Below are 27,792 nucleotides of genomic sequence, written 5' to 3'. Positions count from 1 at the left end.
CAGGTCATGCGGAAATAGCTCTGCTTTGGGGACCGTCCCTCTGATTCTTGTGGCTTTCCTATACTTTATTCCCAAGGAATAAGCTGTTTCTCCTTTAGAATTCGGTTCACGTGTGGATAAAACAGCATTGTGGCGTACAGAAGGAGCTCTAAATCCCCTCCTGGCATGTTGGCCTGGGCATAGGGCTGCGACCACCTGGGTTTTGTGAAGTGAAAGCACCAGTGCCGTTGATGCTGATGTTGTTCTGGCCTCGGGGTTCTCTTCACTCCCCTCTCCCTGCCTGTTGCCCCTGGCACAGTGAGAGGCTGGCATTTTAAACAAGAACTCTAGTGAGCCCTTAAAGAGGTTTTTAACAAGAATACTACTGCTCACATGAAGTTTAAAAAGGAGTCTACCTTTTCAAAGTACAGATTTTTAACGTTGCATGAAAGCCCCTCTGACCCTGAACTGCTGGTTGATGGAGTTCGTGTTCTGCCTGGTTTCCTCCCCCAGCTTGTAACCAGCTTCATTTCCTGAAGATGGGTCTGCTCTTCTCAAATGCTGACCCTGATCGGAGCTGAGGCCAAAGGTCCAGGTTGAACCTCCCTGGCCTCAGGTGGGAGCCTTCCTTCTCTAAACAAGAAAGTGCCCCCGGCCACAGGCTCTCTTTCCCGTGTCACAGGCACATAATACAGGTTACAACAGTGTCAGAGTAGCAGTCTATTAAGATTCCATGACTTTTCTCTTTAAAATCACTAGAATCACCTGACTGGGTGCAAAGTCTACCATTTAACACCACACCAGCATTACATTTTTTCACATATGCTTGACTGTCTTCTAATTTTCTTTCTTCCTACTTCTTATAAATGCAGTTTCTGTTTTTATGGAGAGAGGTCAACTGATGTTTGGATAATTGAAATCTCCCTGTTACCGGCTGACCTAATCCTTACTGGTTAGTGTAATGCCTTTTGCATCTGTATCAACTCATACTCAAGGCCATATAACACAAAGAACCACTTTCTAAGTATAAAACTTCATATAAATAAGCATTGTGTAGTTCTACTATTTCCCAAATTTTAATTTGGGAAGATTTTTGCTTTTGTGTATTACCTATCCTATTTTTTATTTACTATTTTTCTTTACATCAACTTTAAATTTACTCCTTTTTAAAGACTCATTTGAAGCCTTACTATCTATAAAATCATAGATTTGATAGCTGTGCTAGCTAATTTTTAAAAATATGTTTTTTCCCAAAATGCATTAAAGACAGACATAAGTATTAAAATGAAAAGTTAACCCATGAATCCTCTAAAATTATCTTATGCAGTATCAGGAATAACAATAACTAACATTACTGAGCTCCTTCCATGTGCCAGGCACTTTTCTAAGCACTTTACATGTAATAATTCATTTAATTCTCACAGTGAGACAGGAACAGTGATGAGTCCTAGTTTTCATAAAGGGAGTCTAAGGCATTGAGAGCTTAAGTAACTCATCCAGTCCACTCAGCCAGTGATGGCAAAGCAAGGATCTGAGTGTAGGTAGAGTTGAGTCTACACTCCTAAGCACTCTGCAAGAATAACCCAGGACATAATTCTTCCCTTTGGAAATCATTTTACTACAGGTAACCTATTACCCGATAGGAAACATACAGATATCATCAGTTGATTTTTAATCATCTGGTTGTTTATCTCCTATGGTATGTACAGCAGATTTTAAGGACAGACAACGCAGCTCCTACTCTTGAGAAGATTATGTTCTCATATGAAAGATGGGGCCTTGAAGACTGTCCAGTCTAGCATTTCCATTTACAGAAAATCTCAGAATGTGTTCCCAGAAGTCCAGTATTTTAAGATCTGAGCTGTAGGTAAAATTTGTCCAGTGAGCAGAGATGTGCTCATTGATCACTTTCTAAGTCTTTTCTTCCTTTTTCTGATGTGTGTGCTCGTTCAAACACATGTATAAAAATTCATGATACCCAGAATAAATAACTGATCTGTACCTGAGTGTTCTCTCTGATCCAGAGTTACTTTAACAAGAACGATTGCCATATGGTCTGGTTCAAATCTCTGTTTTCTCTGATCCTGTAACTCAAGTAACTAGAAAAAGTAAAATTTTTCCAAATACTTTTATACAGTGCTTTTCTCAATGATGTCACTGAAAAGCAATTTAAATTTATTGATTTTTTTAATGACATGGGTTTATGATTGAATTCTTAGAAATTGTTTTGTTTTCTAGAATAAACATATAATAATCTTTCATGCAATCATGTAAGACTTATTAGTGAAGTTATTACTTAAATTGTGATATAGCTACATAATTGAATACCATGCAGTCAATTAAAAGAATGATGTAGCTCTTTGTGCTTGACCTGGAGAGATTTCTGTGATGTAATATAAAGTTCTGATCTTAAAGGATACAGTAGATATTATAAAAAATAATATAATTAAAACCTTTAAAATTTTAAGAATCTAATGTGACCTGGAGAAGTTCTACTTTTTGGAATAGTTTCCTTCTGTAGAAGAAGTCTTCTGATATATTGCTTATGACTTTTATAATTCATAATCTAAGCCTGATTTTTCCATGCTTGCATTTAAAATTTTTGAAAATAAGTTAACATGAAAACTAGAATTGAGTGGGGGTGGTCCTGTAGATCCTGCTTCCACCTGGAGTCTCTTCAGTAATGACACCCATTTTGAGCAGACTCCTGGAAGGAGTCTCCAGCCCGGGGCCTGTTTTACCGAGATAACAGGTTAGAAAAGAAGTTGAAAATTTGCAAGCTGTTTAATAGCTCCCGGGTGGGAATGGAGGTGATGACAGCAGGGAAAAGAGAAGACAAGGCTGGCTTCTGCTCCTGCGGCCTTGGGAAGGGGTCTTGGAAAATGAGTGAACTGGCGGCTTGCAGACAGGTATGTCTTTCTGGGCTTAAAAGGAAGGAAGCCTCACTCACCGCGCAGCCATTTCCCACCACTCAGGGTCACTGCACTTGAAATTGTATTGTGGGAGTGGGAAAGTGCTTCTCAGCAGGTTTGGAGGAATAGGTGAGAATCCAGGCGGGAGGCTCCTTTCAGGCTGTGTAGCCTGCAGCACAGCAGACCTTATGTCACAGGGCAGGTCAGAAAAGCCAGGTGTGACTCCAGGACCCTCACTAGCTGCTCTTTATCACCCCTCCCTAAGTTTCACGTTAACTTTAATTTAAAAAGAATGTGCTAATAGCTGACTTGTCTCTGTGCAAGGCTGTATTAAATAAAATAATGCATTTTTAAAAGCCCTTTGGCTTTTTTTAAAGCCAATTGTAACTGACTTCCTGTTCCAGAAACGTGATCTAGTCACTGCCTCCTGAGTCAGCCTTTCACTTTCAGGCCTCTGCCTTCCTTTCTGCCTAGACCTCCTCTCTCTTTTCCCTATTTAAATTCCCCCCGCCTCTCTTCACTTATTTAGACTCTAAATCTTAACTCCTCTAGTATCCTGATAAAGTTGTTTTAAACTAGTTAACCTGTCTTCATTTCCTTTTTCCAAATGAGGGCAGAGTCCACCCCCAACTGTGGTGTCCAGGAATAGCCAGATTTATTTTTTTTATTTCAGCATGGATTTCCATTAACACTTTGACCTTTAGACTTGTCTGCAGCCAATCTTCCAGATCAGAAGTCAGAATTAAGCTTTTAATGTGGGCCTTTGGGAGTGCTTCTTGAGAAGCTCCAAGTTTTCCTAGTAAGAAGGGAAAAATGGAATGTTTCTCAGGTAGATGATTTAGTTTATGTCATTTGGGAGGAAAGTATTTGATGAGAAACAGACCATAAGAAGAAAAATGACTTTTTATATGATTCCAGTAATTTTAATAACTTCAATTTCTAATTTTACATATATTTGAAATATAATTTTGCTCTCCTTTGATTATCAAAATTAATATTTTTATAGTAGGAAAAATGGGTAAGAATCTGCTTGTTTGAAAAGTCTTACCAGGATTATTCTCTGCAAAACAGTTCAGATTCTTGCAAAAGATTCTCTGTGGTTTTGTTTTGTTTTCTGCTTTTGTGCTCTCATGATGATTTCTCAGTTCTATTTTTGAGCCCTCTCAAATTGTTTCTTAGTTTCCAGATAAGCCTTTAAAAGCATGCTAATCAGAACTGAATGTGATATTTTAATATGCATGTTCATAACTCAGGTTTCTCCTATTCTTAAATTATTTCTAATTGATACTGATTTTCTTTTAAATAGAGTAGACTGTCTTTTTAAGCAGTTAGTAGTGTTATCATTTATACTGGCATCTAATCAAATGACAAAATGTTTATTAAAGTTAGTTCAAAATCAACTTCTTTTTACTTAGAAAGAGGAATGGAATAGCAGGTTGATTGGCTATTTGCAGAATTACCATATAAACCATACATACAATGATATTTTTTAAAGTATGCAAAATACAATTTAATGACAACAGGTAACCTTTATTGAGCACTTACTATATGCTAGGCTCTGTGTAAAGAGCTATCTAATAATTTTTTCATCAGGTACAGCTATAAGTATCATTCACATCTTGCAAATGAGGTAACCAAAGTTTAGCATTTAAATGACTTGCCCACAGTCACTTGGCTATTAAATGACAGAGCCAAGGACTCAAACGTGGATCTAACTTTAAAGCCCTAGTTCTTAACAATTTTGCTGTTTTTCTTTTCTAAGACATAGAATTCTGGATTGACCATTGCTATCGTCACACCGGTCCCTGAGGAAGTAGAATATATGCTTGCAAAGTGCTGAAAAAAAGAATGGTCATTTAATCTTTTTCCCTCTCTTGTTCAAATTGCATCATTTTTGTTGACCTGTCTGCAGTTTATTCTTTGCTCTGTCACTATTATATGTGCTTCTGTATGTAATGTGTCTTTTTCGTCTGGCTTCTTTTATGATTTTCTCATTATCACTGGTTTTCAGTAATTGATTATGATGTGCCTTGGTGGGTTTTTATAGTATATCTTATATTTGAAATATTGTATTTTTCATTTCTAGAGGTTTCACTGGAGTCTTTCGTGCTTTTCTCCACCTTTTTGAACATATAAAGCATACTTATAATAACTTTCAGTGTCCTCATCTGCAGATTCCATTAGCTGTCATTTCTGGGTCCAATTATATTGATTGACTTTACTCCTGGTTGTAGAACATATTTTCGTGCTTCTTTGAATGACTGGTAATTTTTGACTGAATGCCAAACATTGATTTTATACTGAATTGTACATTTTGGGGTACTAGATCAGTGGGGCAAGGGGTGTTCCTGTAAGATGTTGTACTTTATGTTGGCTATAGTTAACTTACCTGGAATCAGTCGGATCCTTGTGAGGCTGGATTTTACATCTGTTCGAGTTGTCCGGAGCCTTCATCCTAGGGCTAATTTATCCGCATTGCTAAGGCAGTACAGTTCTGGGAACTCCACCCAATGCTCTAAGTATCACAGGTATCTTTCTGCTGTGCCTGGTAGGAACATGAGCAATTCGCAGCTTTGCATGGGCTTCAAGAGTTGTGTGGCCTTGCACTTTCCAGTAGTTTCGTCTCACTCAGGCACAGGTCTCTTCTCAGCCAAAGCCTCCAAGGTACCCTTCTGTAGACCTCCACAACTTGAACCCCTCTGCTCTCCAGGGCTCTGTCCAAACAGATTCTAGCTGCCCCGACCTTCCCAAACTCTGCTACGTTTCGCCTCATCACGCCAGCACTGCCGGGCTCCGCTCCGGTTCCCCACTTCCGTGCTGTGGCCTGGAAGCTGCCTGTGTAGGCACTACACCGGGCAGTCACAGGGCTCACCTCTTCTTTCCCTTCTGTCAGGGGCCACAGTCCTGAGCTGCCTGCAGTGTCTGAAAATTGTTGTTTTATTTATTTTATTGCTTTTCTAGTTATACAAGATGGGAGAGTAAATCCAGTCCCTGACCTGCCATCATAGATGGAAACAGGGGTCTGTGGTTTGTCTTTAAGGTCTTTTTTCATAGCAGAAACTGACTGAATAATTTCAGATCCAGTGCCATGTATGAATAGTATAAAAAGAGCTGTGGACTAAGAATCAAAATCAAGGTCCTAATCCTTGCTTGGTCATTTAACGTTGTGCTTCTCACAGTACAGAGTTCTGTGACTCTATCCAGATGACCGAGCAATTCGTTTCTCATTTTAATGCTCATCTGTAGAAGGAGGGTTACGAATATTCTTCATAACACACTGAGATGATCTAAAGTGAGAACAGAAGAAAATGGATCTGATCCATTGGCTTAGGCTGAACTATATTCAAACAGAAGCTAGCTTATTGTCACTCACCAGCCTTCATTGTGTACGTTTATTTGTAGGCACCATACTGGGCGTACCTTCTGTATGCCCTGGGACTCTTCATCTACCAGTCACTGGATGCTATTGATGGGAAACAAGCCAGAAGAACAAATTCTTGTTCTCCTTTAGGGGAACTTTTTGACCATGGTTGTGACTCTCTCTCCACAGGTAAGTGAGTGGAGGTTTTTTCCATGTAGTTGTTTTTGGTTTTTGTTTTTTGCTTTTTATAATGTTGGCTTAAAAACTGAAATGAACTGAGCTGTTTGGTCAGTCTTTTTGGACAGTTTTATATTTGGAAACAATTTTGTAGAGTTTATTTTAAAAGTATGTTGAGGAATTAATTTTGTTTAGTGTGCCTTATTTTAATGCCAAGATTATGCACCTTAAAATTCTGTATTTCTAAACAGTACATGGCAGTTATTTCATTAATTATCTTTAATTCTTAACAGTTCTTAAACCTCGTTTCTTTCAGTATTTATGGCAGTTGGAGCTTCAATTGCTGTTCGCTTAGGAACTCATCCTGACTGGTTGTTTTTCTGCTCTTTTATTGGGATGTTCATATTTTATTGTGCTCATTGGCAGACTTATGTTTCAGGCGTGTTGAGATTTGGAAAGTAAGTATGTATTTTAAGTTGTACATTTTAACACAGTCAAGTTCATTTTCACAAGCTGTCATAACATCATTTATCAATAATAAGGGGGATATAATAAGTGTCAATCAGAACTTTAAATTATCTTTTAATTTATTGAAGCATCCCCAAATGCTACACCTTAATTTTAGTCTTTTTAAGTGTTCTTCATGTTATACTTACATATTTATTCTATAATAATTTTTATTTTTTTCTCCCTTTCTCCAACTTACTAGCCCAAATTTACATTAGACAAAAGAAAGAGAAAAATAAGGGACCCATGTAATATAGAAAAAGGATATGCAGTACTTAAATAAGCAGCATTTGACTTATATGATAAAAACAATGAGATACGGAATCTAAAGATCCTTTTTAGTCAAATTTTTATGTGTCCAAAAAAGGGGATCCCCTTACAGCAGTTACCAACAACAGTAATCATAAAACTCTCAGCTGTGGTGGACAGCTGATGAAATAATATAAAAGCATTTTGTGATACTTGCCCTTGATGCTTCATGCTTAGGCACTGGGAAGTAGTGCACGAGGCCGGAACTCTGTTCTCCATCCCCGTGTCCCACCGGCTCCCTCTCTGCCCGATGCTATAATAGCTGTCGGCCATTGGCTCCTTCTCAGCTTTGGCTTCCCCCGTCTACTGATTCTTTGTAGCCCCACTTTATTGCTGCATAGGAGGAACAGTAGCTCTGGGGAAAAAAAGAAAAAAAAAAACCTAAAAAACAAAAAACCCTGATAATGATCAATAAAAGGAGAAGCTCAAAACTGCAGATCGTTTAGCAGAGTAAAGGCCTTCAGTAATTTTTCACGTTGACTCCAAATTAGGAAATAATCGCAGCTGCTACCTGTAGAGCACTTGCATGTGTCTGGCACTGTACTCAGTGCTTTATATGCACTATCTCGTGGATGCCCCCATTAACCCTGCAAGGTATTACCTTCATTGTACCTGCGAGGCAGAGGGGTTCTGGAACTTCTTTATACTGCTAAGAAGTCTAGAGCCAGGTTGAAACTCAAGTCTCCAAACCCTATACTCTCAATGACTACTGCTCAGTACTGTGGGATTATCAGTGTATTAGGTGCTGTGGAAGAATACAAAATGCATTTTTAAAAAATCCTTGTTTTAGGGACTATATAGTACACTGTATTAAAGGGATGGAACAATACTTCTGTGATACTGCTAATGCAGTCCATAACCACATGAAAAATGACCTGCTTCAGGTTTCCACAGCACTGAAGAAATCCTGCGAAAGGAGAAGCTGATTAGTTTAGGAAAGCTTTCATGAAAAATGTGAGTCTTCAAGCTGATTCCTTACCTACTGGTCAAGAGCACAAGGATCAAAAAGCCAGGCTAGAAATTCAAGGCAGCTATGTAAAATTAAGAATCTATACCTAGATATAGATTAAAATAGGCTAAAATAGAAACACAGCTTTGTAAAATCTAATGCATGTTAATATACTGAACTCACTATAGTAAACTGGAGTAATATGGATAATGCAACATTCTGGTTAATTATTGTTGTTTAATGACTTAGACTTTACTTTTTTAGCTTCTGACTTCATTAAAAATCTTTCTGAAGTGAGTTAGTTCACATTCCTAGCCTAGTTGTACATTTTATACTAATAATGTGTGCCTAGAACTGAAGATACAAGATGAGTCACTTGTGGGCGGAATATGCCAGACAGACTGGGGTAAAGCATTCTAGGCAGAAGCATGAGGACAGGAAGTACTCAGAACATTAGGGAAATGGCTGTTGTGGTTGAGTACCAAGCGTGTTGGGACTGGAGGAGATCCTGCAGTGCCCAGGGGATCAGACATTTAAAATACTTACTCTGTATGGCAGAGACCCTAATCTGTATATTTTTTCACTTTACCAAAGTGAAAATATCACTGGGCATTGAGTAGGATACATTGCTGGTCCAGCTTAACACTATAAGAAGGATCCATGTACAGGACATCAACCAAGCCTCTGGAAATGCTTACAAAGTCAGTCAGCATCGGTTGTCTGTAGGGTAGGATGGATTTCCTGAAAATCTTAGTTTTTGAAAGGTTTAATTTTATAATGTCTATGTTATTGGAATACAGATATATGAAACCAGGCCAAACAATCTCAGAATATATTATGGAAATTTGTCTTATGAATCTGTTCTTGATTTAAGCCTTTTTAATGTGGTTTCTATCTTTCTGAAAGACTGAATAAAAATATGCCAAATGAGAGTTTAATTGGGCAAAAAAACTACATTTTGCTACTTAATTTATTGAGAGAACGTTTGTTCTATAATTTCTATCAGCTTTCCTAGTTGCTTCTGATCACTAGTCATACCCTCGAAAAATTATGGGTAACTTAATATAATTTTAGCACTGTTACTGGGAAAAGGGTGCAAAATTCTGCTAATAAATCATAAATATAATAGGAAGAATGTTGGCTCTGAAGTCATTTTCCTATAGCAATGTCCGGCTATTTCAATATAGGCATGGAAAAGTCATTTCAATTCCCCTTCCCCCCAAAAAAGGCATAATTTATAGTTCATAAGACTCATAATATATGCTCAGTAAGTATTAGTACCTTTCCCCCTCTTTCTCCACAAAATACCATGCATTATATTGTTATGTTTACCTTTTTCAACTAACCTGACTTTCTCCATGCAGCCTGGAGGTCTTTGTCCATCACTGACCATAAAAATACTGGAGGTCATTATGTTTTCCTTTTGTTTGTGGGTTAATGCTCCATTCACCTTTGTTCCCCAAATAACTTAGTTGAGAATCATGTTTTCTTCCATTATCTGGTTCTATTTTATCATCTAATCCCTACATTTCTTGTATTTGCAGAGCAATAAGTATTCCTCTAGCATCTAAAGACTCCAGGGCATCTAGGCAGAGATGTAAAGTAGGTAGACAGCTATAAAAACCTGAAGCTCAGGAAAAAAGATGTGGATTTGGAGAAATGGATTTAGAGGTCATTAGCATATAGATAGTGGTCTTAAGTATAGATAAAATTATTGAGAGAATCTGAAAAGAGAAAAGAGGAGTTCTGGAAACAGTAGCATTTAAAATGTGGAGAAAGGAGCTTGGGAAGAGCATCCAGCAAGGTAGGAGAAACATGAGAGAGTGCGGAAAAAATAGAAACACAGCAAAGCATTTCAAGAAAGAGGGAGTGATCAGCATTTTAAATATTGCAGAGGAGTTATGCAAGATAATAACTGAAGTGTATCCCTTACGTTCAACAAATTGAAAGTCACTGTTTACCTTAAACAATTTTAATAGAATAGGGCCCCAAACTTGACTATCGTGGATTAAGCAGCAAATATGAAGGAGGAAGTTACAAATATACAAATATACAAATATAACTTCTCAGTTAGCCTGTTTATGGAGCAAAGGAGAAAGGAGTTGATAGCTTCAGGGATGCAGATTAGAGACTGACATTGGTTGGTGAGTGAGTTTTTGAAAGAAGTTTAAGCGTGTTTCTATATTAGGGGAAATTTTTCTGTGGAAACCAAAAAACTATAGTGACTATTAGAAACTTAGTGAGAAAAACTGTTGGAATTTTCCCTACTTTTTAAATGAAATTGACTTTGTGTTTAAGAATTTGCCTTAAATCATCTGGTTGTTTTTATGTTATTATCATTTTTCCTGATTATAAGAGTAAATCATGATTGTTATTAAAAAATTCAAACTTCGCAGAAATACGTAAAGTAGATAATAAAAGCCTTGTGTAACCTCAGTGATAACTACTATTAGCAATTTTATGTATGTTGTACAAGTTTTTCCCCCATGCATATTACTGTTTATCCATATGTGAGCACATGTTCTTCTGTAGGCTTTTTCACTTAACAGTATAGTTAATTGATAATTCAGTGACAAAACTAAAGGCAAAAATAAACTAAGCCTATAGAGATTTTTACATCTTTGATTTTAATATATGGTTAACTAACCTTCATATTTAGGAATTTTATTTATAAACGTCTTTTCTGTTCTTTATCCTTCCTCTTTAGAGTGGATGTAACTGAAATTCAGGTAACTTTAGTGATTGTCTTTGTGTTGTCGACATTTGGAGGAGCAACAATGTGGGACTATACGGTAAATCTGAATACTTAAATTTATATTCAAGTACTTTTTAAATATTTAGAAAAGAATATCGCACTGTTAATTTCCTTCAGAAATCCTTGTTCATTCCATTTCTTAACTTTTCCCCTTCATTTATAATTTGACTATCCTGTATACCTTATGGCGTTTTCCCCATGCATGAATATATTACCACATAAAAGGAAATGACCACTTATCCCTAATACAAAATTAAGCATACTAGTTGAACTACCTTTTCCAGGCCAAAATTTATCTCATAAAATAGATACATAAAAAGTAAAGTTAGTAAAATATTCTGTGTTTGAAACTTGTCCCTCAATATTTGGAAAGAAAAGTTGCCAATTTGCTTTTTTTATAATCTACTCTGAGTGAAGTTTCCCATGTTAAGGAGTGTTTTTATTTTCTGCTTGGTTGGAGACCTCAGTATTTTGATAAAAGCTGACTCTCAGGAAGCCATGTTATCAATTCATGCTTTGCATAGGGAGAAAATTTATGAAGAAAAAATTACTCTGTCTCTACAATCTAAGTTTACAGTATTGGCTGACTCACCACTTCAGGCCCATAGAGTTAAAAAGAATATTAAGGTTGGTATCAATAGTCAACAATTAACACATTCAACATTTACTGTGTTCCTAAACATTTTATTGTCACTGTTTCATCTGACCCTCAGAACAGTCTTATGAAATCTTAGAATGATTAAGTAATTTGTCCAAGGACACAGAGCTAGTAACTACTGGAACTAGAAATTAAGCAGACTGACTCCAAACGCTCTTTTTAGTCACAAAGTGATATACCTTCCAGTAAAAATTGTAAGGGATACAAACCTGAACATACTCTTCCCATGGGGTCTAGGACTATACTCCTTGGTAGTTACTTGAATAAATTAAACACTTACATCCATACAAAAACCTGAACATGGATGTTTATAGCAGCTTTATTCATAATTGCCAAAACTTGGAAGCAAGCCCTTCAGCAGATGTCCTTCAGTAGGTGGATAAATAAATCAACTGTGGTACATCCAGGCAATGGGATATTATTCAGTGTTAAAAAGATAAGAGCCATGATAGCCTTGGAAAGATGTGGAGGAAACTTAAGTGCATACTATGTAGTGAAAGAAGCCAATATGAAAGGGCTCCTTATTGTATGGGTTCCAATTATATGACATTCTGGAAAAAGCAAAATGATGGAGTGAAAAAGTGCCATTGCCAGAGGTTGGGGGGAAAGAAGGGGTAAATCGACAAAGTACAGAGGATTTTTAGGTCAGTGAAACCATTCTGTGTGATACTATAATGGTGGACACCCATCCACCTGTCATTGTGCATTTTTCATAGAATGTATAACACCAAGAGTGAACCCTAGTATAAACTGTACACATTGAGTGATAACGATGTGTCAGTGTAGGTTCATGGATTGTACCACTCTGGTGGGGGATGTTGATAGTGGGGGAGGATGTGTGTGTGTGTGAGGGCAAGGAGTATATGGGAACTCTATGTACTCCTGGTACAATTTTGCTGTGAACCTAGAATTGCTCTAAAAACTAAGTCTGTTTTTAAAAAATAGTAAGACATTTCTCTGTGACATTTAGTTTTCAGAATTGCCAATTACAGTTCATTATTACTAGGCTCAGAAATAGACTTTGAGCATATTTTTAAGTAGAGGAACATTCCCTGAGACTTTCCTATTTCTTATATATTCATATTATGTAAGAATAAATAATAGAATCAAGGATATGCCACTGTAGGTCTCTAAAATATACCAGAAGGTAAATGTGGACCTAGAGGCAATTAGGCAACTCTGATCAGTGTCAGATGTGATTGTCTTTAAGTTGGAATTCTGATTTCGATATACTGAGGAAGAATTTAATTTAATCTTAAAGTCATTTCATTCAGTGTTTTAGCAATATCATAGGAAGAAAGCCTACCTGCTCATTCTCACCAATAAGAATACTTATTTTAAAAGCTGTAGATTTTCTAAATTTAATTGTTAATCTATAGTTTCCACAAATTTTGGTACAGTATGTCAAAGTATATTTTCAAAACACAATAGCCTACAGCTTTTGGCAATTCATTGTTACTGTTTTTTAAATCCTTTGCTGCCTTTGGAAGTTTTCTTGAACAGCAATTGATCAACAGGTAAATATACTGCTAGAGATTTAATCCTGGATATTAACTACACAAAATTTTTGCATGCAAACACATCATGATATTTGTCACCTTCATGATGCAGATCATGGTATCAGGCTTTCCTGTGATGCTGCCTTTTAGAGGTACTAAATTCAAGTGAACTATCCTTTTTCGTGTTTCCTTGAAATCAGATGAAGACTTGTGAGATAAAATATTTCATCACAATTATTTAAGTAGACTTAGCTGAATTTGGTGGATTCATTTTTCACTTAATAGATAAAACCATTAAAAGAAAAGTTGCCGCTTCAGGTTATATTCCAGAAGTTAAGGTTTGATTATAAGAAAAAGGATAGCTTATTGTACAGAGCCAAATCATAATGTTTCTTTACTATTCAATAGGAAAAGAAATTCTGTTTTCTTAATGATTTGTTTCTTTCCTCTACCCCTAAAGATACCCATCCTAGAAATAAAATTGAAGATCTTACCGGTTCTTGGAGTAGTAGGTGGAGCAATATTTTCCTGTTCAAATTATTTCCATGTTATCCTCCATGGTGGTGTTGGCAAGAATGGATCCACTATAGCAGTAAGACAGTAATTTCATCATCATTCAGTATTAATTTTTTGATAAACTTTCTTACCACCCAGCTACAGAGATGCTAAAAATATGACAAAGTTCAAGAAGGAGGAAGGAGACTAAATATCGTAATTCTCTTTAAGCACATAATACAAAAGCATTTTTAAAACAATTTAAACTGATTTTAAGGCATTTTTTCTCCTTCTACAGCCTTTCTCCAAGTAGACTTTTCTGACATTCCATTTAATCACCTGCTGTTTCATTACTATACATAATTAAGAGTTGCCATTTGTTTTCTTGCTTTTTTGTGCCTTGCACTAGTAGGGGAGAAGAGGAGGAAGAGGGAATGAATTCCTAACTATGTCAGGAAAGCCGCCAAATGTCATGGTTTCACATATGGGTTAATTTATTACTCATGAAGTAAGTTTATTGAAATTCACTGAAATGTATTTTTTAAACTATTCTAATATTTATAAGGTAAATTTTTAACCTCAGTTCTTGAGTGGGTGTACCTTGTATTTGTATTCTTATGCTTTGCTCTTACTATAATTATTTTGTATTTACTAATATTTGTTTCCTAAAACATCTTCAGTATGAAGGAGTCAGAAAGGAATTCTGCCCAGTTTTTAAAAAAATAACATAATATCTATGTTTTTAAAAAAACATATTGTCATCTTCAAGGTAGTAGAACATAAGATAAGTGCTTATTCCAGTGTTGCTATCGTCTATCAAAATGTTGTTGGAATTGCCTTTACACTATAGCTCATTTTCTTTAATTTCTTCAGTGCTGTAGTTAAAAATTTTTGTCCTTTAAGGGTGGATTTGATTTTGAGAAAAGTCTAAGTCATTTGGAGCCAGGTCTAATAATTATGAGGAGTAGACATGAAATACAGCATTTTTAGTTAAAAAAAAATCTTACTCTCTTAAATGACGTATAGATTGGCTTTCAAGACAATTTCAAAGGAATCTACATAATTCATGAATTATCAATCATTATGAATATATTTTATATACATAATACAAAAGCAAAGTATAAAATTCACTTATATACATAAGTTCTGATATATTTGGAAAAATTAATTTGTTGTGTTTTGATGTGTTTTGTCAGATAACCTTAGAATTGTTTTAGAAGTGTCACAGTACTCTGCAGAAAGTTGCTTAAGAATACTTGTTGCTTGACAATGTATGGTAAAATAGAGCGCTACCTAGAACATGAGTTCCACTAAAGACAGTAAGATTTAGTGAGGATCAGTGTCCACTTTAGAGAATATTTTACTAAGAAATAATTAATCAACTATTTGAAGGAATACAAGAAATCAAGCACTATGTCTAAGAAGTAGTTGATTTCAACTCTTAAACCAATGGTTTTCCAATTTTAGCAGCAGATTTCCTTAAATAAAATTTACAGAATTGTAATATGGATTAAAAAGCACTATTTTAATAATCTTAATTTTTAAAACTTAATACTGTATAGTAGTTTTATTATGATACTATTTTATAGTATGTATAGTATTGTTGCTATAATTTTATCATAAGTTCTAATTTATAACATACAAACTTAGTAAAGAATAAGGCCGTTTTAATGGATACATTTAAATTGGTGGTTAAATATTTAGTAAGCCTTAATATCAAATTTATTTCACTACTTTGTTTAGAATAGCAGTGCTGCGAGAATCCTGATTGACGTAGATAAAAATGTAATGGATTGGATTGTACAGTGTTACATGAGAGGGCATTTGCAGTCTAAGTGCAGAAGGCAGGGGCAGGGGTGGGATGTTGGTGTAGAAAGAGACCAGGGTAGAATTAACCTCCTCCTAATCAGTAATTAAGATATTTTGTAAAAGTGGCACGTTCAGCTTTACTTCTATATCTGCACAGAACTATGTTAACTTGGCAACTGAAGTGTTGATAGCCTTCATCATGGTAAAATTTGGTATAAATTTGGTATAAATCACATTGTTATGTTTTAGTGGTTATTGGCTTAAAGTGTGTGTTCATATAAAATTGGAATCAAACATCTGCAGCACCATATTACCTCTGTGTAACGCTAAGTTTCTGTGAAAGTTTGAAAAGCACAGCTAAGGTCTGTATACTCCTTTAAGCCATACAGTACATTAAACTCTTCTTTGGGTCTTTAGCTCCTAACACAAAACAGATGCTTAGAAAATATTTGTATTGTAATGAATGCCTTATTAAAATATGGTGCTGATTTTCTGCTTTATCTGTTAGGGCACCAGTGTCTTGTCACCTGGACTCCACATAGGAATAATTATTATACTGGCAATAATGATCTATAAAAAATCAGCAACTAATTTGTTTGAAAAGCATCCTTGTCTTTATACCCTAATGTTTGGATGTGTCTTTGCCAAAGTCGCACAAAAATTAGTGGTAAGAAATTCTTTTAATTTATGATTCATGGTATAGTGTACTTGTTCCTCAGATGCAAAGCTGGAAACTATTTCATACACTGAGTAGGTTTTTTGTGGTGTTATCATCACAATAAATAGTTAGCTATTTGTGCTCTAAGTAATACTGTGAATGAGTTAGTGTTGGATTCAGAAAAACAGATTCCTTACTGTATAGTACAGTAGGTTCTGCATACCTACTGTATAGTAGGTTCTTTTAATTATTTATTTAGCGATAATTATCAATTATAACCTTTTGATAGCAAGGAATTTAAATATTGGAAACTTTAATAAGCTACACAGTCATGAATTTGAGAAGTTTTAGATCCAGTATTCCCATATCAAATGCAAGATTAAATGGTCTCTTTATCTTATTTGTCTTAATAGTAAATTAAAGTTATAGTTAATTCTGTCCTGAAAATAAAAGCTAAAGCATTCAAAATTTAATAGTGAAATTATTTTATTTACTTTTTTATAGATAGCTCACATGACCAAAAGTGAACTGTATCTTCAGGACACTGTCTTTTTTGGCCCAGGTCTTTTATTTTTAGACCAGTACTTTAATAATTTTGTAGACGAATATATTGTTCTATGGATAGCAATGGTAAGTACTTTTTTTGCTATGATTTTTACTTATTTTTAACAAGTGTCAGATAATACTATGCTTAAGAGTCATTTCAGTGAGATATCTGGTAGCTTTGTTCTAATTTGTACAGTAAATGTTTCTGAACATTTAAAATTACTTCTTTAAAGCTTGCTTCATACTGTGTATGGAAATGGCCCACTTATCTGGAGATCAGGTTTCTAATAACCTACATCCTTAAAGACACAACTGTGTACCTTAAAAAAACAGTACAGAGATATCAAACATCACTTCATTGCCTGGCAAAGGAACAGACACTTAATAGTGTCTGACTTTTACTTAGTCAAGCTTGTTGGAATTATTCTGAGCTTATAGCAGATATCAGGCAAATTAGATGGAGCTGGTGTTAGCACTAGTACTAGTCCATCAAGAACTGTCAGCTAATAATGAAGAAGCAGAACAGACAGTACTACCAAGAACAGGATTCTGGGACCATTTCGTGCTAGAAATAAGCAGCCCTACATGTCTGTATAGCCCTTGAGGATAGTGCAAAATTTTTATTAATGATGACTCTTAAGCATATTAAATTAAATTCTCATTGATTGCATCCTGCTTAAGGAAGTGATGTGGATAATACATATACTAATTTCTATTCAAAATGATTATAAAATACAGAATTACGGTACTGAAGAGAAGCTTTAGCCATCTGAGAAAAAGAAAATCATTGTTGATAACATTTTAATCACGAAAGTGGATAAAGAAGGCATTATTAAATTTTTTTATTTTATTGAGACATTCTCTTTATGATTGGTCTTCAATTAATTGTGATTTTGGAAAATTTTGCTATATTTTTCCCTACCTCCGGACCTCACTGGCCTTCCCCAAACTGTTAGTAATATACAAACACATATTAAAGTGCACTAAAAGAGACGTTGCAGTAAACCTTTTGATAATTTGAATAATCTCACACTGTTTGTTAGATATAGGCATTTAATAAAGCTATATCTGTTCTGTGCATGGACTGGAATACATCTGATCATTCTTTATACTGGTTCTATAGTATACTTTTTTCCAGAGTAAATTAATAACTTATCCATTCAAAAGTCTTCCATTCTTCAAGTAGTGGCGAATATAAATCTTGATCCTTGAAAGTTTCTCAGGCAGTATTCTAAAAAGTGTTTGAAAATCAGAATAACTTCCTTTAATTTGCTATCCACTGTAAATTTATTAGGGCTCCAAAACAATCTAAATTTAAGAAATAAAGGGTGATTATTCAGAATATCTGAATATTCAATGTAGGACTTCTTTTAGTGAACTTAAGTATTACAAATAGAATTAACATAGTCTCAGGTATTAAAAATCCAAGCACCCAATTTGTAATGAGTGAGTTGGTCTGGTTTTACATCAGTGGTAGAAATTATGGTAAAAGAATGAAATTCAATTTTTCTTTAAAAACACTTTGTGGACCACAATTAAAAACAAAGAAGCCATTATGTGGACTAAACAAAACATATTAGGTCCTTTGGCATCCTTAGGGAAAGGGTTCTTGCATCAGAGGTCAGATGGAATTTTTCAAGTTAATGATACTGGAGATTTTCCCTTCATGGGTGAGAATTCCCTCTCCACCACCCACAGAGCTGTGAGGCTCCTTTTTCTGAAAGGAAACATTTGTCCCTGGTCTCTGGGAAAGTTTTTAAGTAGTGTGTCTTCCTTCTTAACTTTGTAAAGAACACAAAATTTTGTATATGCCTCCTCTAAACTATGGTGTCTCTTCCAGGCCTTTACTTTCTTACAACTACTCTCAAAGGAGTAAGGAATAAGAAAAGTATGTGATATAATGATTTCATTATAGTCCATTGTAGTAGAAAGTTTGTGACTTTGTTGCCCAGCAGATGAGTTAAAGAATGTAGAGTCAGAAGACTTGAGTTCTGTTGTTTTCCAGCTTTTGTATTTTAGTCTAGGCCTTTTACCACTCTGAGCCTCAATTTCTATAATTGTGAAATACCTTTCATATTCCAGAGGATTACAGTGAGGTCCAAATATGAACTATGAAATGTAATATTTTTGGTAAAGAATTTTTGGTTAAGGTTTGAGATTGGGGTTTGAGGGACAGAAAAATAGCTGCTGCTTCAGAAAAGATAGGCCATAATCCATCTTATATTTTCTTTTTTGCTTCTAAAGGTCATTTCTTCATTTGATATGATGAGGTACTTTAGTGCTTTGTGCCTGCAGATTTCAAGACACCTTCATTTAAATATCTTCAAGACTTCATCTCATCAAGCACCTGAACAGGTTCACGAGCATATTGACTAATTGCCCAAGGAAAAGAGGAGAAGCAGTTAGGGGAACCTATGAGTGAAGGAAATTCCCCCTTTGCAGGAGGCTAGTATACTATCAAATAAGGTTGCATTTTAATATAAAACATTAAGACCTGTAGATTGCATTATGTCTGTTTCAGTTGTGAAGCCCTCATTGTGTATCAGCATTTTGGATCACAGGTATTATCAGAGTAATACAACCTATAAATTAGAAACAAAACCAAAGAAAGAAATTTCATTTTTATAAGGATAAAAAAGTGAATCATTGTAGTTCTAAAGAGCAATCTCTTTGTCTCAGAAATCCTTGAGACACATGGGTTTTTCACTGTCGAAGGATTATATTAAAATTCAGGACTTAGAGGATTTTAGCCATCTTGAGAGTGATGCTTACTTTGACTGCTAAAAATTGGGAAGTGAGTTCATATTTCAAAAGTGCATGGATTGTAATACTGTAATTATTGAGTCAAATAATGTTATAAGTATTTTTATTAGCCATTTTCAAAAGAGGTATGTTAATTACTATTGTATAAAAGGAAATACTTGCTTTAGTATACCAACTAGAATTTAAAAGAGCTACTGGAATTTTCTATAATTTGTATTTAGTAAAAGGAATTTATCTTACCAGTTCAGAAAAGCAAATCAATCTTTACAGTGAGGGTCACTTGTTCTTAAATATTCTGAGTTAAACTTCATTGTCACAAAAAAGTGGATATTAAACAGTCCCTCTTGTGAAAAATAAAACAGTAGCTAAAGCACAGTTGACATAAGGAAATAACTAATTTATGAAAGCATGGAAAAAATATCTTCCCTTTGGAGTATCAGCCAAAGTTACTTCAAGTTCACTTTGACTCATTTGAGATAAAAAGATAAACAGATAAAATAAGTATCTGTTATTCAACCACTAAGTACTTTATGTACTGATTCTTATCTTTCTACTCTCACTTGAAAGTATTTATATTGGTCATTATGAATAATAGAACTATCACAAGAATCTTCGGTGATCTAAATCTTCAGACTCCCATATTATACTGTTTATAATTTTATCCAGTTCTGCAGACCATAAGCTACATGATGAAATAATTTAAAAAAAGAGTAACGAACATGTACTATATCGTAAGAAAAAGGCATATTGGAAAGATCAAAAGTTGATATTCCTTAAAAGGAAAAAATATACTTATGTAAATTTAGTACACAGAAAATACTCCGGAATACTTATTTAGCCTCTGAAACAATTGGTAAATTCAAATAAGGACCTTCTTAATTTGAATAGTACTTAAGATTTATATTTCAACATGTACTTTGGCTTAAAAGGGAAATCTTTTACAAAATGCAGAAATTTAGGAAGTGAACAGTCCCCTTAAATGTCAGATATTTAATAGTGAAAGATTAATTTCTTCCTGTATAAGTTATCAAAGTTAGAGAACTGGTATGGATTCATTTTTGAAAACTTGGGAAACCTAAAACTAAGATAAGGGTCGGTTATGGGGCAAAAATTAGAATTTAAAATAACAAAAAACAGGAGAAAATCACCCCCCTCTCATTCTATTGGGCATATTTTTTGTTTTGAATGGTTCAGTGAAAGCAGATTCCCCAAAAAATAGTAATGTAACTCCTAAATTTCAAACTTTGTCAAACAAACGCTGAAACAGTTTTAGTATTAAATCAAGTATTTCATGTTTTTCTGTGCTTAAAAATGTACAGTTTAAAAGACAAGGTATAAGCATTAACTGTTCAAGTTTGGAAATGAATGTAAAAATGTCCATATATTTACTGAATATTAAAACTGAAAACAAAACATTCTAAGAAATTTATACTTAAAGACAGATGTGAAGTGCTTAAACCCTAAGTAATTAAGTATGTTAGTACTATGCTCTTAATCATTACTAAGGATATGTGGCATTTAATTGTGGACCAAGCCCAATTAAATGGCATTTTGGTATCTTTGTGGAAATGGCATTCACAAATCCATGTCTTAAAACTGATACTTATATATCTTGTTCAGTTGTGTTAGTGGTTTTTAGCAGTTTAATTTATTCCAGAACAAAAACTTAAGTTGCTTTTAATAAATTTTATTAGTCAATAGAATAGATTTTCTTTTGAAATCTTTTCATTAGAATAGGCTGTGTAACTTAATGAATATGTACAAAAGGATGTATATATAACATAGATTTTATGTTTTTTTCTGAAAGAAAAACAACATTAGTAATCTATACTTGTGCTTTTTGAAGTGAAACAAACACACTGAAGCCAAAACCTGAAATTAAATAATCTTTATTGCTAAAAGTTAATTGACAAGTATTAGAGAGAAAAATTCACTATTAATATTAAAGAGCTGAAAGCTTGGTGGTACATATAATTTAGAAATTGCTGCTACTCACATAACTTCGTATTTTATTTGGAGGTTAACAAAAACAAGGGCCTGCACTTAAGCTAACGATACACAAATGTAATGTTTTAAACTAGAATTTAAACCACTCTAAAGACTTACATGTCTCTTAGCTAATGTTATAATTGTATCATATTACTTAGGTTCAAGTTCTTCCTTCAAAGAGTCATCAGAATAACATGGATTGAAGAGACTTTCGAACGCTTGCCATCTCTTGCTGCTGCTGTTACATGAAAGGAGATATTAAACATTTAATTTTTAGTTAAGTGTTATACATATTTCAGCAAATAAAATATTTCAGTGCTTACATTACTCCTTATTTTTTTAATTTTAAATAACTTACAGTTTCCATCATAATTTTTTTTTGCAACATAGCCATTTCTTTTCTAAGTTCATTTTGTGCACCAGTAAGTAGATTATCATGATTCTTCTCCAAGTCTTCCATACTCTAAAACAAAAGGCTAGTTCAGTTTCAAACCACTACCACTTTTCATCTCAGGTTCAAAACTTATAAAATTAATTTTCAAAAGTAGAAACTTTTTAATAACTTTAATATTCAAATAGTACACATTATTTATTTCAAATAAAAATTTCTAAGTAATACATGAAAACCAAAATGTCCACTGAAAGAATAAAAAATGTCAGACATGAATCAAGTATTATTAAAGGAGGTATGATAGTAATGTACCTTCTCATTGGAAGAAGCACATAAACAAAAATAAGACAAAATTTTATAATAGGAATAGAAACACAAATTGCTGTAGCTATGTAGTATAAAATGGTGACTAATTCCAATTTAGTTGACAAAAGACTAAGATTTCAATAGGTAAGGAAAAAGTTAAAAATATTCAAGGATTATAGCATAAGCAAAAGCATGAAAGTGCAGAGTGAGTGAGTTCAGAGAAGTCAGTTATATCGAACATTTGGAATAATGGATGTATGTAGTAACTGAAGCATAAAGAGGATCATGTTATGGGTCTGGGTGGATCCTGAATACCTGAAAATTTAGAATATAAAGCTACTGAGTTTTTCAGGAGGGAAGAGATAATGTTTTAGGAAGATAATATGGCAGATCCATGAAGGGTGTGTTGGAGAATACAGAAATCAGTAAAGTGTTTTAATAGTATAAGCAAAGAATGATGAGTTTCTGAAATAGGAGAAGTAGCAGTGGATGTGAAGAATAAGGGAGATGGAGGAGTCAAATATAACACCAAAATTTCTACACAAAGCGGTAACATTTAGTGATAGCATTTAGCACTTTAGATTGAAAACAATGAATTCAAAATGGAAAATAGTAAGCAAATGCTTTTCCCTTAAACTTAGAAAAAAATTATCTTCTACTTACACGTATAAATTATAAGAATGTATTATGTTACCAAATACAACAAACCTTTATGAACTGCTCATATAGTTGTTTAATTGTTTTCAGTCTCTGGCTCTGAACAATTCTAGATTGTTGAAAAACTTTTTGTTGTTGTCGAAACATATTCTACAAATGTAAAAGAAAGAAATTTGGGTAAAATTTAGCAAAAAGTAATTTGACATTAAACTTAAAAGAAACAGTTTTTACATCAATATTTTTAAGATTTTGTTTTAACAACTATTATGACTGAGTTTAGATAATTTGTGTTCACCACTTACATACAACAATAATATAATCCTACCAGTCATTGAACAGGGTATCTCAGCAGTACTCAAAACATGTCTTAATTCTTGGTGCTTTCAACATCAACACAGGTGATCCTTCCAGTAATGCTGGTCTTTCAGTTTCTTGGCCTATTTGCCACCAATGACTACCCTACTTTAGCCATCCACTTATATACTCATACCCTAGATTTTGTCATTATCAATAACACTAAACTCTACATTATATTAATAATAGCAAACTTCATATTAACAATCTGTTAGCTAGGAAGCAGGAAGCAAAGACCAACAGCTTTTATGAGTATGGTATGTGCCTATACTTCTGGTTGACCATTCAGCAGGATCAGACATAGCCAGCAATGGGTGATGGAACCTGGCTAAATTCCATGGATGTACCATTAGGCTAGGTTCTCAACTCCTACTTGACACTTGGTTATAATAGATTAATCATAAAGCTATAGAGCTAAGCATAATACTAACAGCTAGTTTTTCTTCTTGTTCCTCAGCTTTCTGCACATCTATATCCCACTGCTGGAACAAAGTCAGAAACTGCTGAGAATATTCTTGGTTAAGCTTCTGCCTGTAAAACATTATAATGAATATTGTCATATTTCATATAAATATGGAAAAAAACTTTCAGAACAAAATTGATTTGACATAATTTATACTATAATAAATGAAGGAAAATTTTAGATGTGAAACCAAGAAGTAAAATTATGATTTATGCTGATTCCAGAAGTATTTTTTTTCCTAACTAGCCAACAGAAAAGCCTTCTCATGTGCTTTAGCTGCTGAAAACTGAGGAAGTTTTATTGTATATATAAATTTTAGAGAAAAGTCCATTTTATCTCCAGGCAATTTATTTTTCATTTTCTCCTATTGAATATAGGCTATAATAAGATAGATTTCAATGAAGTTATTATATTTATCATATAAGATTTCCAAATAGAAATATTTCACACAATTTTCCCCCATTTTGGTACAACAGTGATTTTGTACAAAAGAATAGTTAATTCAGCTAAAAAATACAAATTACATATAATACATAACTGTTTAACAATGTAGAAAAAGAACAGTTAACTGTCATAAAACTAATGGTTTATATGACATTTACTTTTTATTCAGCTAGTGTATTTCTAAAATTAGTTTTGCCTTTATAGTAAAAAAAAAAACACAAAACTCAGTTGTTATTTAAAAGGAGGAAAAGTTAATCTTTACTGATTTCTAGAAAATATATCTCAGGTCTATGAAAGAATTAGGTTATAGGACTAAAGGACTGAGAGGAAAATCAAGCCAAATACATTTTTTACTAGAGACCCCAGTAAATGGAAGATGATAGTACTTTTCATAATTTGCAGCAATGAATACTATGAAATGATATAAATGTGGTGGTGAAAAAACCCAACAACCTTACCTTTGCTCTTGTTGGGTTTTCCAAACATTTTCAATTTTCTGGTTACTGGTTTTGAGAGAAGCCTTGGTATACATTTCTAGTTTTTTTCTCTTGGCAAGAAGAGCCTTGTTAATATCAGCTATATTGAAAATAAATACTCATTAAATTTGAAGTTGAGTAAAATTTTATTCCTACATATTCAAATATGGATAAAGCTGGTTCAACAGTTTGGGAGAGATATTTAAAATTAAATTTTAAAACATGCATAATATCAAAAAAAATTATTTGCTCGCTTTTTTTCTGAAAAAACTTTCAGTTATTGTTATCCTAATTCTGATTTTTCCTAACGAGGTATTTTTTTAATTTAGAGATGATTAAAAAGAGCTAATAAATGAAAAGAGTCTCAAGGACAGACTTTAATTTCTTCATGAGAAAACACCAATAAAGGCTAAATTTTTTTTGATTTATAAAATACTCTCCAACTGAAAGAATAAATTTAGATGAATTATTATAGGAAATACATAAAACTATTTTTAAAAAAGAATCCAAAAAGTATAAAAATAAAGAATAAGAAGATGTTTTAAAAATACAGTCAGTGATACTTTAAAATATATTTTTACTAAAAGAGACAGACAAACATAGAAAAATCTTAAGTATGTAGATAAATTCACTCAAGAACCCTTTTAAATACTTTTGTGGAGCTTTCTATAGGACATTTTTACCCATAAGTACTGCATTTCATAAAATTTTTAATACTTCAGATAATGCTTTGCTAAACACATACATAAGGGTCTACCATCAATAGTTATTTTTTCAGTAATGAAGTGACCTACACTATTATATAAATATTATATTTCCAATGTCCATCTGTAATAATAAATTTATAATACAGATTACAAAACAAGCATTTTGCCACTACCAAATAGTGCAAAGCTTTCAGAAAGACTTGGATTTTATGAATAATCCATAGAGAAGAGCCAAATATTGACTCTTTAATAATATTATCCCTTAACACAGTTAATATAACTGATAATTTGACATACAATTTAAAATTTATGAACTTTGATTGTACATCTTACTAGCAAAGTTGTCTGTAATTCTCTGTTACATAGTTTAACAATGTAAAACTAACAGTTATTTTAAAGGCTTCAATTTATACTGCCTCTCCTAAAGAAAAGAACACAAGAATGTCATAGAAAATAACTAAATTGTGAAAATGAAAAACTGACATATACAGATAGGTGTGTGTTTGCATCACTTACTCCATGAAAGTCCATACAAAGAAGGATAGACACTTCCCATCCATTTTTTGTTCTAAAATTCCACAGTCCATTAAACTCATATAAAATAAAAGAACCATTCTTACCTCACCATTCTTAGTACCATTCTCACTCTTCATATCAACGATTGGAAAAGGCTAGTAAGGAAATCTATGAAGATGAATCACATATACTTGTGCAAAATCTTACGTGAACAAAGCAGTAAACAGTTTTATAGTCCACTAATTATCATTTCCTACTATACAAGTTATATGGCTTAAAACAATTTTTAATACAAATATCTTCTAAAACATACCTCCAAATTTTTCCAGCATATTTTGTACTTCACCACTGTGAAAAGATTACATTAAAAAGCTTTTAATTAAAGATCCATAAAATAGCATGCTCATTTTGGAAGAAATCTCACATACCCAGTATTTTATGTACAATACTCGTTAGATAACCAAATAGACTTTTCTTAAAGTACTTTATCTTACAGGTGACCATTGTTGGAGTATATTACCCCATATCTTCAACTACTCCCGCAGAAGTCCTTTTCTTCCCATGCTTGTCAAGTACCAGAGTCTTCCCTGCATTGACAATAAAAAATATACATATATATTTGAAATTAGGTATGCTATTTTGGTAATTTTAATAGAATAATAATATCTTAATTTTGAGGTCTTTTAGGCTTTCTGCCAAGATAAGTTTTTAAAGCAGACATATAAATGCAATACTTTCTCTGCAGGTTAGATGGAATTAAATGAGGATCCAGGACCATTTTAAGAGAACAGTTTTGCAAGTCTTCCTGTGTTAATGTCATAATAAGCCATGTACTATTTATCAGACATTTTGGGAATAATGACTGCAAAGGCTAGAGATGCTATATAAGCTTCTCTAACTCCAAATGAGAAACATGAAGTACACGAAAAATACTTTACAAATAAAGCTTTATTATAGTTTACGATGTAGTGCGTTCAAAACAAACGAATTGCAGGACATGGTCACTGCCCAACAACATTAGATATATGGTACCTTCAGTAGCCTCCTCTTCTGAACCACTCAGATCTTTTTTATCTTCTTTCTCAAAGTCATAGGCTTTTGCAACCTGATCTTCCATGGATGTCTTCCCAGATTTCCCGGTATGTTTTCTTCCGGAAGGAACCATTTTTGGATGTTTTCTGATTTTTAAAAAATAGATCAAACATTATGAATCCAAAGACACCACTTAAATAAATAGGCAAATTCCAAAATTAGAGATACCAATAAAGACGGTCTTAGTTGAGTAACACTTTAAGAGTCTCCTCTTTTGTTTTGTTGGATCAAAAGTAAACAGAAGAAAATGCCCCTGATTCTGGGGGTACAGTGGTGGAGAGTCTGCCTCTGAGGACCCGGGGGGCGGGGCGGGGGGCGGGAGGTAGCGGAGTTTTAGCCCCGCCTCAGCCAGATTCCGGCTACACTCGGGCAAATTTAGTTTTTGCATTTCAGACCGAAAGTGAAGTCGTAGTTCCTGACAGGATCGATTACGAGCCCGCCCAAAAGAAGTCGACAGCAACAGAAATATAAAAATAAAAAAGCAACAACAAAGTAAATGTTCTGCGTTCTGTGCCGCGGAAAAAGACGTTGAGTAAGATTTCCACCACACAGGCCTCGAAGGCCAATAAAGGGGAGCCCTGGGTTCACTGGAATGGTTTCTGTGGCTTGGGGCGCACAAACGAGGGCCCACCCTCTTCCCTGCTGTCACCTATCCACCCGCCCTGGCGTCGCGTCGTCAGAACCACCACAGCCCGCACCTTTCCGCCCGCCCCTCACCCGCTCACAGCCCTGCCCGCAGGGAGCTTCACTGCCCTCAAATTCCTGTCAGAATCCCCAGGTAGAGTCTGTCGGGAAGATTCACCTCACGGGTCAAGAGTAGCCCCGGCTCAGACTCCCGCGCTGGACAAACGCTCCCCTCCTCACGGCTGAAAAACACCCCAAAGGCCGAGGGCCACAGTTACAGTCCTCCGCACAGGCGTCCCCACTGCACCAGCCTCCCAGACCCCCGCACCTAACCTGACGCTTCCCCTTCGCTGCCGCGACGCTCCTCTGAGGAGATCAAAATTCGCGCGGGAAAAA

At 34.3% G+C, this 27,792-nt stretch overlaps 2 protein-coding genes across 4 annotated transcripts in view; one reads left to right on the top strand and one right to left on the bottom strand.

Annotated features, from left to right (window-relative positions):
* Positions 1-21,693, top strand: part of CHPT1 (choline phosphotransferase 1) — a 26,291-nt gene extending 4,598 nt beyond the window's left edge. Inside the window, exons 2-9 of one of the 3 annotated variants that reach the window (XR_004324694.1) lie at positions 6,294-6,441; positions 6,746-6,887; positions 10,902-10,986; positions 13,567-13,698; positions 15,919-16,077; positions 16,573-16,698; positions 18,859-19,059; positions 21,525-21,693. Coding sequence is in view for 2 of the 3 variants with exons in the window: in XM_032493500.1 (XP_032349391.1) it covers positions 6,294-6,441; positions 6,746-6,887; positions 10,902-10,986; positions 13,567-13,698; positions 15,919-16,077; positions 16,573-16,698; positions 18,859-18,969; positions 21,525-21,569 (948 nt within the window). In the remaining variant the exon portion in view is untranslated. The remainder of the gene's footprint in view (positions 1-6,293; positions 6,442-6,745; positions 6,888-10,901; positions 10,987-13,566; positions 13,699-15,918; positions 16,078-16,572; positions 16,699-18,858; positions 19,060-21,524) is intronic. The other 2 variants (XM_032493500.1, XM_032493501.1) reach the window with 2 other exon arrangements.
* Positions 21,251-27,792, bottom strand: SYCP3 (synaptonemal complex protein 3). The gene is made up of 8 exons (XM_006186051.2): positions 27,730-27,792; positions 26,713-26,858; positions 26,201-26,267; positions 25,994-26,028; positions 24,440-24,557; positions 23,506-23,605; positions 22,772-22,870; positions 21,251-21,829 (listed from the first exon to the last, which is right to left on the bottom strand). The coding sequence occupies exons 2-8, from the start codon at positions 26,843-26,845 to the stop codon at positions 21,698-21,700; spliced, it is 684 nt and encodes a 227-aa protein (XP_006186113.1). The 5' UTR covers positions 26,846-26,858; positions 27,730-27,792; the 3' UTR covers positions 21,251-21,697.

This window comes from Camelus ferus, chromosome 12, assembly GCF_009834535.1.
Source record: "Camelus ferus isolate YT-003-E chromosome 12, BCGSAC_Cfer_1.0, whole genome shotgun sequence".
Classification (NCBI taxonomy): domain Eukaryota; kingdom Metazoa; phylum Chordata; class Mammalia; order Artiodactyla; family Camelidae; genus Camelus; species Camelus ferus.
This window is presented reverse-complemented; position numbering and strand designations above follow the sequence as displayed.

Excerpts from the sequence above, each read along its gene's own strand:
- SYCP3 (XM_006186051.2), bottom strand. The coding sequence starts at position 26,845 with ATGGTTCCTTCCGGAAGAAAACATACCGGGAAATCTGGGAAGACATCC. Across the intron at positions 26,268-26,712 it reads AGAAGAGGAGGCTACTGAAG|GGAAGACTCTGGTACTTGAC; the intron begins GTACCATATATC and ends TTGTCAATGCAG. Across the intron at positions 26,029-26,200 it reads GGAGTAGTTGAAGATATGGG|TGGTGAAGTACAAAATATGC; the intron begins GTAATATACTCC and ends ATCTTTTCACAG.